Here is a 12,084-nt window from a genome sequence, read left to right on the forward strand (position 1 = left end):
CATCCTGGAAATACTGAAACAGAGGGGTGACTGGCAGTCACCAGATTTTGCTGAATTTGCATAAATATTTGATAGTGACAGTGATGCTGAGGTCTCTCTGGAGGCTGTCATGTCGTCAGCTGTAGGCACGTCCTTCTGGACTAAACTGCAACATTGGTTGGCTTGGATACATCTCTTGAAGACAGCTGCAACTGATGTTCATTCTTCACTTAGTGAAGGAGAGGGTGGTATCACAACCCCCATGGGAAAACAGAGCCAAAAACATTGAAGTCTGCAGCATCCACTGAATTGCCTCCACATAAGCTGAATAAATCCTCATTCCTTCCCAGTTCCCAGGCCTTATACAGGATATATTTGAGCTGGCTTAGGTTTTTACGAAGTCTCAAGTCCAGGCAATCCCCACTTTTGTACTGAGTCATCCAGAGTTTTGTAGTACTGCCTACCTGTCCCTTAATCTGTCCGTGGTATTCTCTATAAGCTGCTCATCTTTACTTAACTGGTTTGCCCTCCAAATTATGTTGTTTGCACCCCATTATAGTTGTATTTCCTGAAACAGAATTAGAGGAGGACTCCAAATATTCCACCCACTTGAGCATACTCCTTTGTTATAATGACTTTGTGTAGCCTTCAAAAGGATTGGTACCCATAAGAAAAACAAATCTTTCTAGCCCTAGATAACTGCAAAACTTTGTGTTTATTTATCATACCCATTGTACCTGTATACCATCCCATAAACTTACCTGGTGTGTAAGTGTTTATGGTAATGATCTTTTAATATGTCTGGTGTATTGCACATACCAAATTCCAATCCCTTTCTCATACTGTTATCCTTTTGTGGTAGATCAACCATTCTCTCATGACCCTTGCTAATTCAGGTTGTTTCATCCCCAGAGCAAATAAACAGTTAAAATCATTATTTAACCACTTCCTAAGTGCCTCTTGATAACTTTGTAAACCTGTCTTCATTATCTAGCTTCTTTTCTAGTAATTCAAATGAGGTTCTGCTCCTAATCACTCCTGTTCAATGAAAATGTCTCAACCACATACCCATTTTTTTTTGAAGTTTGAGATGCTCTGTATCTAACAAACATCTGTCTTACAGTAGTTGAATCTGAGGTATGTAATTCCCTTACATAGGCAATCACCCTTCTTTTTAATAGTGTTCCTTAGGCCATTTACATTACAATACAATAAACTGTGTTTCTGTATTGAGTATCAGCATCCTATCTAACTCTTTTATAAACCATTCTGTGCCAATTGTCAAGAGGAACCCCCTCTTCCTTTATTCACTTTTCATCTGTGAAGATCTAGATGGTGTTAATCTCTCTCCAGGAGTTTGCAACCAAGAAAAGGAGCACGCACCTGGTTTGGCCTCCAGGAACCTTCTGCTAAAGAAAAAACATGTTGTAAAAGAGGGATTAAGCATTACGAGACCTGAGGCTGTCCCTTGGTCCAGCCACTCTGGACAGAATGAGTGCCTTTGCAGTCTCCCTACTTTAGAGTAAAGTTTAGCTGAGGCCTGTGGTGCGACCGCTCTACAGGCTGTTTAGCATCTTGCATGCCCTCATACTAGACTGATTACCCTGCTGAATCTCTACAGACTGAACACACTTCAGTCTTGGTTAATAATATCAGTATTTCAGTGCTTCTGTAGAATTCTGTTCCTGAGGTGACTCATGAAGATTGGATTTAGGCCTCATTTTCATGCTCAAAGTTTATAGCTCTGGAATTTTGGCTAGCCATGGGCTATTGGCAGGGCAGGATATCACAAGAAATGAGGATTGTGGCAGTGAATTTACTTGGGCAAATACATTTGCAATACATTCTTAATACTACTGTATTTTCTTTTAGTTTCAGATGTGGACCCCTCCCATGTAAATATTTTGAAGTGCATTGTGAGGGTGCAGTCAAATGCTCCTTTTTTTCCTGTTTCTTTGGTTGTTCATATCTTCTGTTTCAGTCATCCCTCATATTTTAGCCACTCTTTGTGCATGTTATGTTTAGTGAATACTGCTATTTGTCAATGACAAGTGCTTGTTACGTGTTTTTTTTCTCTCTGATTTAATTATCTCCTTTGGAGAAAATGTTCATGCATCTGCCAATGTTTCCCTTTACAACTGTTTTTCATGTTTAGCCTCTTAACTCATACTTCATTTCATATTACATGGTGTTGTATTATAATTCTTGTATTTAATCATTTTTTCTCTGTCTTTGTTCTTGAACCAGTATATATTTTTTTAAATAAAATGTTTGAAAAATGTCTACCTTCTTAACTTTCCTAATTTTAAAATCTCCCTCATATTGTTCCAGGGTCCTTTAGGTTTCCTAATAAGAGTTTTGGTTCAGAGTTCATATCATATGTACTATTCTTTGAACAACAGGGAAAAGTCAGTTTGTTGAACTGTGTTTGTCTTTGCTATAAAAAAAAGTGATATAATATAGATTTAAATGTAATTAAACTTTTTGTAATTGGTAATGTCACTTTTGCAGAACCGGAAGAATGATGAAGCTTCTTATGAGAAGATGTTAAAATTAAGAAGGGAATTTAGCAGAGCTATAACCATTTTGGAAATGGTAAAGAGGAGAGAGAAGACCAAACGAGAGTTGTTGCATCTAACTTTGGAGGTTATAGAGAAGAGGTAATCAATATTTCACCTGCTTTTAAAATGTTATTTTCAGTCCAGTATCTTAGTAGTAATTCCACTGCTTAAGTAATTGATTGGGGCTTGACTTTAGGACTTGGGTTGATTTTACTTTTTTCCAGACTGTTAGGTTTTGCAATTCATTGTTGAAGATGTTGTAAAGTGGATAATTTGGACCATGGGCCTGTATTCTGGACATTCATTATTTACATGTGCATAGCTTTTTCATGCTTATTTAGTACTGCTGTGAGAATATTTTTTAGGATGGAAAAAAGCAAACCGACTCAGTCATAGTTCCTTGTGAGTGGCTTTCAGTCTTGTTGTTTAGGCATGATCATTTGTCCATTGTAAGATTTGTAGTGTTTTCATTCTGACATTTTATCTAATGAGGTAGTCATAGATTACAGGTTGCATTTAGTGAACTAGTGTGTAATATATTTTAGTTGGGCAAGTGATCTGGCACAAGACACTTTTCTACTGTGGTTTAGGCTGTTGTCATTATAGTTTGAGAAGTTTTAAACGGGAGTTGCATTTCTTTGCAGCAACTGTTAACATGTTAAACAAATTCTAATACATAATAAAGCAGACAGAGCCACCGGAAGCTGTTGAAGACTGGGGGATGGAGGGTGAGAGGGGTACTTAGTGTTCTAAAAAGGGCAATTTTTTTATAACTATTTACTACCACAACATAGGTTCACTTGGAGGACTTTTTAAGCTTAGCCAGTTCCCTTTTGATGCTTGATTATTGAATTAACATGTCCTGATTGGTCTTACCTATCCCATGGCTGACGATTGTATATTAGCCCTAGTGAGAATAACTGTGATCATTCCATAGATAATTTGAGGGGACCTGTATAAGGGATGCAGCATTTAGGAACTGCCTGTATCCATTTGTGGCATGAGGGGCAATCGTGGAGTACATTTTCTACTGTCCATCCTTAAATCCAAGTTGCATTTGAATATGGATGGATGAACTTTGTTTTATTTTTATGGATAGTTTGTTCTGGAACATTGGTAGCCTCTGTGGTAATATATACATCTCTCCACAACATTCAGGACCATGAAAAATAGGTACAAATATGTATGCTGATTAACCTAAAATTTGCATACATAATTACACAACCCCACCCACTCCAATGGAATTGTGGAATACCAACTTTCAAACACAAAGTGAAGAACAGAACCAAACTATAGCACCAGAGTCCCCCTGCAGCCATTCCATTGTCCCATTACCTGGCTATTTCACCCCATTTACCATAAACACTAATGTGTGCATACGGCTTTACTTCTATAATGATTATTTGGATTTTATTTTTTTTACATTTTTATAGCACAATGCACAGACACTAACAGATATCTGCTAAACAAAGCAATACTGTCTCACAATAAAAATAGACTTGGAATTAAAACTTCTCTGCCCTTGAAACTCGCATTAATTGAAACAGCATTAAAACCCACGCCACATCCAAAGAAAATGCATCTGGCCAGTGGTGGATAAAGATTACCTTTGCGCTGTTTTCAAATCCGAGGCCCCTTGCGCACAAAACAAGAAACATACATGCGTTCTTTGATATACCTTCCTGACTTTATTAAATTATATTCCTTGTATAATACAGCACACTTGTTAGACTTAAGTTAGAGCCCATTTTACATTTATTGTTTGAACATTTTTCCAGTAGGCAATGAAGAAAAATGCATGCACCTATAATGACTGCCCTATTCAGAACATTTTTATGATAACAGTCTACTTCTACACACAATATATATATATATATATATATATATATATATATATATATATATATATATATATATATATACAAATACAGAATCACAGTAGTGTAAGCCATAGGCATGTTGCACAGTTTCTTGCACTTATTTTCAGTTGGGTGGGGGGGGCAAAAGGCCCAACACCAGGGACACATTTTAAACATTGCTTGTATAATTTTGGAAAGTTGCTTGCATAAAATGTTGTTACCACTGTACATTTCACTGCCAAGTCTTGAACCCAGAACCCTGTGCACTACAGTCAGAACAACATACCACTAAGCTAAATCAGTTTCCTGAAATACAGGAAGACAAACTTAAATGGTTATTTAGTGACCTCAGTTCTAACTTATCACCATAGCTCTCAACCTCATAGCACAAAAATACAGAACAAAGCCAATAATGGGTGAATATAGCCCCAAAATAAGAACACATTTCAAATACTGATCTTATGAACTTAGAAAATTGCTAACATAAAAGTTTTTGTTTTACTGTTCCTGAAAACCAGAGATTTAATGAGGAACAGAACAAAATTGTGAGGCATAAATTCACAAGTGATGGTGGCTAGGGACTTTAGGCTCTTTTTACCTGCACCCAAGGTGCAGGGTTTGAGCCTGTGTACCTCTAGCCGCCAGATGTATCCTGTTGGGAGCATTCACACACACACACACACACACACACACACACACACACACACACACACACACACCTGAAGACAGTACCTTAGCTCTGCATACAGACATCTGAATGGCATGGCAGAGAAATCCGCCTGAACAATCTGCAGTTAAATAAGAAATCCGCAGCTGCATAAGAGAAGAAGTTCAAACAGGCGTGGGGTCATTGCACACATGATGACGAGTTGGGATGGTCGCAAGTGCTGCATAAGTGGAGGGGGCACCCCTCCCCCCTCGCTCTATGGTTCCGGCGCCCATGAAAGCAGACTAGTGCCTTTTACAGTTTCTGACTTGGTCTGAAGTTTGCTGTACCAGGTTGTTGTTCATTGTTAAATGTCTGTAAATTACTAAGTTGCACGTTAAATGGCTACACTTGACTGCATATCTTAGGAAAAGGTCGAAGTATGCCTCAGACTAGAAAAAGGAAAGTAGAGTTTTAGTGGCAGTGAGATCAGCATTATGGTGGTGCACTGTAGCTCAGATACTCAAATGAAAAATGAAGGCCTCTGTTCTGCTCAAGTCTAGCAGTTGTAAAAGACTAATGTTATCCAAGATCCCTAACTTGTGTGCTGGTATGCATTTCAGAAGTGCTGGGTGATTTTTGATTGGCATATGGAATATGATTGTTCATTTCTATTTTTTTGTTGAAGTACATTCTGGCTTGCAGATGTAGTTTTTCATTTGAAAAGGATCTTTCAGTTGGTGATGATCTTAAGGATGAAATGTCACCTAATACTTGTAGTATTAGGGCATAATGGTGGGTTACAGTTTAGGACTGGTTGCTACAGAAGGGGAGTAGCCCATATAAAGTAGTTTATAAAATAGTGAAACCTGGAAAGGTGGCTAGGCTGTTGCAGGTAACCAGTAATCCTTTTTTTTTCTAGGACTAGACTTTGGTGTTTAGCTTGATGGGAGAATGAGTTAACTGAAAGATTTGAATGTTTTTTCAAGAACTATAGTGCTGTTGGTTGAATTGAGAGTGATTATTATTCTTTTTTTTTTTTTTTCAATAATTTTTATTTTTACATTAATAAATGTCACAAATAAAAAACATCTTACAACATGACCGTGTGCATATATATATATATATATATATATATATATATGTGTGTATGTATATACATACACATACATACACACACACACACACATATATATACATATATATATATATATATATATATATATATATATATATATATATATATATATATACATATATACATATATACACATACACACATATACATATGTTATACATTGATGTCAAATACCACAGGATATAGGTCATACAACATATCTAATTACACTTTGTACATAGATGCTTTCATTGTTAATTCCACAGTTATATAGACAGTATATACATTCATAATATCCAAGTTATTATTTAATATCTGAACTTGTATGTGTTCTTTGGTTCCATTATAGTGTATTTCTAAGTTTCTGTGTGATGAATTATGCTAATATGATGTTAAAGGTTTGTTCCCAAATTTATCTGGATTTCATGTTTTTGTTTCTTTTATCTGTTACTATTTTATGAGCTAAAAGGTGTTGTATAGCTACTTGTTTAAAACCCTCCCAAGAGATATTTATCGTATCTAGCCATTTAAAAGCTATATACAGTTTCATTAGTAGGAAAATTGTTAAAAGTGTATTTGCTTGTTTTCTTGGGATGTTGGGTGGGAGAATGTGTAACAGAGTGAATTCCCAAGTTAATGTTGATGTTTGATGACCCGTTTTTTGTAATTGTACCTTGAGAGAGTTCCAGAGTTTATAGACGCATTTACAGCTCCAAAATACATGGATTAAGTCAGCTGTCTGGTCCTTACATTGTGGGCAGAAAGGTGATTTTGATGTGTTAAATTTGTGTAGGATTGCAGGTGTAAAATAAGCATTATTATTGATCATGAGCTGAGTGTATGCTAACTTTTTGAGGGGTAGAATCTTCAGTGTTAGATTGATTGCCTGGCTTATTTGCTGATCATCTATGGATGGTTTAATTTTTCTCCAGTAGTTAGAGAAGAGGAGGTCCTTCTGGTTTTTGATTTCATTTAGCATTTTATATGAATTGGTAATAGTTTTCTTTGTTGTGATAATAGTTTTCCAAAGCCTGCTACAAGTTTCCATGTCACTATTGGTCATAGTAATATTTTGGAGATAACTGGAACACAGTTCTTTGATTTGTCTTAGGATTATTATGTGTGATTTAGGGAGGTTTAAGTTGGTCCTCATTTCTTGTATTGAACAGTTAAGGTAGGGATAGATATCTTGGATTGTTTTATCTTTTAGTCTGGGAAAAGGGACTAAGTCCAGCATCTTATTGTTTATTTTTAAATTTGGGTTTTTATGAAGGGGTTGCAGTATTGTCATGGCATGTCTAAGGTTCAAGAATTGAGAGAGTTTTTGCGCTAGGTTGATAGAATGTTTTAAGGGCTCTATAATGTTATAAGTTTGTATTTCTTTCTGCTTCAGGAATGGAAGTGCTTTGGGATTGAAACCTAGAGCTTTAATATATCTATAATATATTGTCACCCAGAGAGGAGACCAATTTTCCATTGACGGGTTATGTTCAGCTATTCTCAATATTCTGTTAGTGTTAATGATCGAGAAGTACATTTTAAAATCTGGTAGATTTAGTCCTCCTTTGCTTTTGGGGAGTGTTAATTTTGGATAGGAGATTCTGTTTTTTTTGGGTTCCCATATAAGTTTTGCTAGGAAGGTATGAATTTGTTTGAAGAATTTATTATGTATTGTTGTCTGTGATGTCATGAATATATACATTAATCTAGGTAAAATGTTCATTTTGATTATTGATACTTTGGCCAAGAATGGTAGTTTTAGGTTGTTCCATCTTTTGCAGTCTTGCATTATATTTTGCCATTTAAGGTTTACATTGTGTTGGTAGAAGTCTTTGTTACTCTGGAAAAAGGTGATTCCCATGTATTTAGTTTCTTATTTAATTTTTATTGTGTTTAACAATGGTATTAGTGAGATGAGTTTGGGTGTTTTTAGGGGGAAAATATTAGTTTTATTAAGGTTTAGTTTGTAGTTAGACATAGTCGAGAAATGTTCAATTGCAGCTATTATTTTGTTTATATCTGAATTTGGTGTAGTGCAGTATATGTTCACATCATCTGCAAATGCAGTGAGGTATATTTTGAAATTGTGTATTGATGGAGGATTGTGATATGTATTTTGTTTAATGTATAGAAAGAGTGGTTCTTAGGTATAGGTTAAACAGGAAGGGTGATAGTGGGCATCCTTGTCTTGTTCCATTTTTTATTAAGATCCTATTTGACCAAGTTTTATTTATATACAGAGATGTGTATGGGTTGCTATAGAGAGTTTGGATGATCTGAATGAAGTTATTGGGTATATTAAAGTAGGGTAGTGTTTGGAGTAAGAATTCTAGATTAACCCTATCAAATGCCTTGTGGGCATCCACTACCATTGTGTAGATGTTGATATTGTATCGGTTAGCGTAGGATATTAGTGCATCTAATGTTAATGTATTGTCACTAGTCTGTCTATGTGGTGTAAAACCGGATTGTTCTGGGGAGAGGATTTTTTCTATCAGATTTTTCATTCTGTTTGCAAGTATAGAGGTAAATATTTTAGTATCTATATTTAAGAGGGAGATGGGTCTGTAGCTGTCAGGGTTTTTGGGGTCTGTGTGTTCTTTTAAATTTAAATATAGTTTTAGAGGCATTAAAGTGGATATCATTTATTTTATAGTTTATTATGTAATTCAGTGTATAGTATAGTAGTTTGGCTATCAAGGGGGAAAATGCTTTGTAAAATTCTGATGCGAGTCCATCCGGACCCGGAGCCTTATGCACTTTTAAGTGTTTGATTGTTGTAATAATTTCACTGATGGATATTGGCTCAGTTAGTTTTTTTTGTTGGTCTAAATTGAGATGTAAGAGTGTTCAATCTCGCCGTTTGTTCTTACACACGAGGATCGGCTCAGAGTCGGCCGAATTGCAAAGCTCTGAATCTCAGAGAAGCTAGAGACCAGCCCATATCCCACAATCCTCCCTGTCATTACCCAGATCTAGTTTGCCGCTGCAACAGATCGGATCGAGGAGAGCTCGGACCAGATAGAGAATTGAGTTTTGCTTACTATTTACAGATAAGATACTGATTTTTTTCTTGATATTACCTTATAATTCTTAGATTATTATAGAAGTGCTGTGTGTGTTTTATATATATGTATATATGTATATATATATATATATATATATATATATATATATATATATATATATATATATATATATATATATATATATATATATATATATATATATATATATATATATATATATACCCTTTTTTTTCTTCAGGCACCCTTTGTGGCCTAACCCTTTTTCTTTGGGTGTGTTTTTTTGTGAGTGTCTTCTTTATATAGCCCTTTCCACATATATATATTCATATAGGATTAGTATTTTTTTCTATACTCATAGTTATTGTTGTTATATAGTACTATGTCAGAAAAAGCTAAATCTGGCTTTAAAAGATGTGGGCAGATATTGTCCATTACTGACAATCATGCTTCCTGCGTCTACTGTCTTGGCCCTCTCCATCTCCAAGAGGATTGCTCTATTTGCCATTCCTTTAGCGGGAGGGTCATGACAGATAGGCGCAGGAAGCTCATAGACAGAGGATTATTGAAGCCTGCCTTTCAAGAGGCTTTGGACAAGTCAGATCAGGCTTCTAAATCCTCAAAGGGGTCGAAGATGTCGGAGCCCATGTCATCGGCTCTGAGTTCATCTTCTCAGGTTCGTTCGCCGGTTCCACAGGTCTCGGGGCCGAGCGTCGAACATTTATCTTTTCCTGAGCCCCAGATCTTGGAACCGGTGTCGGAACTGCCACCACCATCCATTCTTCGGTCGGTGCCATCTTCGGCTCCTTCGACCCGTTCTTCCAGACCCTTGTCTGAGACAGATGTGGATCATGTCGTGCAGAAACTCATGGAAAACACGGCCCTTTCCAAGTTAATTGCAGTTTCCTCCCAGTTGGTGTCGAAACTAGAAGGCCTCCCCATATCTCCAACGGGTCCTCCTTCGAGACCCATCCAGATCTTGGAGCCGGGAGAAGATGACCTGATGATAGTGGAGCCTTCGGTGCCGAAACCGTCCATTGCATGATCGACACCATTGACTTCGACTCCTTCGGAACCGTTAGGGGAGTTGCAGAGCCGACGGTCTTTGCTCGTTTCCGGGACCGAGAGTCGTACCGACTCTCCCTCTCGGGGCCTCGGCACAGACTGGCTTGGCTCCGTCCTCTGGGTCGGAGCCCACGGCACCTAGTTCTGGGATGCTTCCATGTTCTTCGGAACCGGGGGAGCCCTCGGCCAGGGGTTCGGGGGCCTTTGACCTTATGAGGAAGGTATTGTCTGCACAGACAACCACATCATCAGGGGAATCCTCTCCTTCCCCAAAAGGGCCACTTTCTGTTTCTGCTCCCACGATCCATCCCAAGCGTAGAGCCCAATTGCCTCAGCCACCCCCAGAGGGTTCCCCCTCTTCCTTGGAGGCCTCACCAGAAGCCCCCTCTGATGAGGTCCCGAGGAAACGGTTGTGCAAGAGGAGGCACATAGATTCCCCACAGGAATCTCTAACGTCTGACACCGACTTGGATGAGGCAGAGGGGTCCCCCAAATCACCCTCGGAGGATGTGTCATTTGCAGACATCCTGGAGATCTTGAAACAGAGGGGTGATTGGCAGTCCCTAGCCCCCACTGAGGACGAGTCGGTGCTGCTGAAGGCTTTTGAGGCTCAACCTTCTACCTCCTGGGTGACTCCGCCTTTCGATGAATTAATGGATTTGATTGCTCGAAGGGCGTGGGAGGCACCTGACACAGTGGAACCAGTCTCTAGGAAACCGAACAAGTTCATCACTGCCCCCCAAGATAAATCTTATCTCACCCAGGGAGTTCCTGTCGACGCTATGGTGGTGGCGGCAGCCACGAAAAAGGAGATGTCTGAGTCTTCCTCATCTGTTCATCCTCCTAATAAGGATTCTAGGACTATGGACAGATGTGGGAAGCGCATTTTTAGTTCAGCGACTTTTTCCATGCGTTCGCTAAACTATCTGACCCACTTCACACGTTTGCAGAGGGATCTCATCAAGGAGCTGACAGATACCCTCCAGGGTAACACAGATGCTGCTGTTTCAGAAAAAGTAACAGCACAACTTAACACCCTCACCTCCATAGTAAACTCATCCATGAGGCTCATCTCGTATGCAGCCGAGGGATCGAGTAGAGCTGCAGCTTCAGCGATTGCTCTTCGAAGACAATCATGGATGCGGCTGTGCTCCTTTGCGGAAGCCTTCAAGTCTTCTTTTGCCAATGCCCCTTTTGATGGTGCCACACTTTTCGGGCCCAAGGTTAAGGAGACCCTCACTCGGTGCGAGCAAGAGGGAAAGACCCTGTCTGCTGTCGGGGTCCGTTTTTCCGCTCCTACTAGACCGTACCCCAAAGGGCAACGATGCGGAAAAATGTGGTTCCGTAAGAATCGGGGATCTTTCCAGACCACACAGAGTGATACTCCCTCCAGAGGCAGAGGAGGGGGTAGAAATGGAAGACGCCGCCCCGGTGGCAGAGGGAGTCCGCATAACCAAGGCGACAGGGATTCCATTCCTGGGAAGCCTTTCCAGCACTCCTGAAGGGAGGCCCAGCTGTCCTGCTCTGGAGGCAGTCGGGGGTCGCTTAGCTTTATACCCACTGGCCTGGCTAAACATTACTTCGGATTCTTGGGTAAAAAGCATTATAACCAGAGGATACAAAATCCCATTCACTTCAACACCACCTTTACAAAGAAAGTTTCCAGATGTGCCACCCCGTCTGTGAAAGCTAGCAGCTGTAGAAATTTCAAAGCTGCTCGAAAACAGAGTCATCCAACCAGTCCCGGCGGACCAAAGAGAATTCGGAACTTACTCAAGGTTCTTTTTAGTTCCAAAAAAGACAGGGGACTGGAGACCGATCTTAGATCTCA

The 12,084-nt window shown here is 39.0% G+C and overlaps 1 protein-coding gene across 1 annotated transcript in view; it reads left to right on the forward strand.

Moving 5' to 3' along the window:
• The window catches only part of EPC2 (enhancer of polycomb homolog 2), a 3,037,718-nt gene that overhangs the window by 1,280,291 nt on the left and 1,745,343 nt on the right, over nucleotides 1-12,084 (forward strand). Inside the window, exon 5 of the mRNA XM_044074869.1 lies at nucleotides 2,491-2,639. Coding sequence (XP_043930804.1) covers nucleotides 2,491-2,639 — 149 coding nt within the window. The remainder of the gene's footprint in view (nucleotides 1-2,490; nucleotides 2,640-12,084) is intronic.

Source organism: Protopterus annectens, chromosome 6.part0, assembly GCF_019279795.1.
Source record: "Protopterus annectens isolate FY-2018-M chromosome 6.part0, PAN1.0, whole genome shotgun sequence".
NCBI classification, from domain to species: Eukaryota; Metazoa; Chordata; order Ceratodontiformes; family Protopteridae; genus Protopterus; species Protopterus annectens.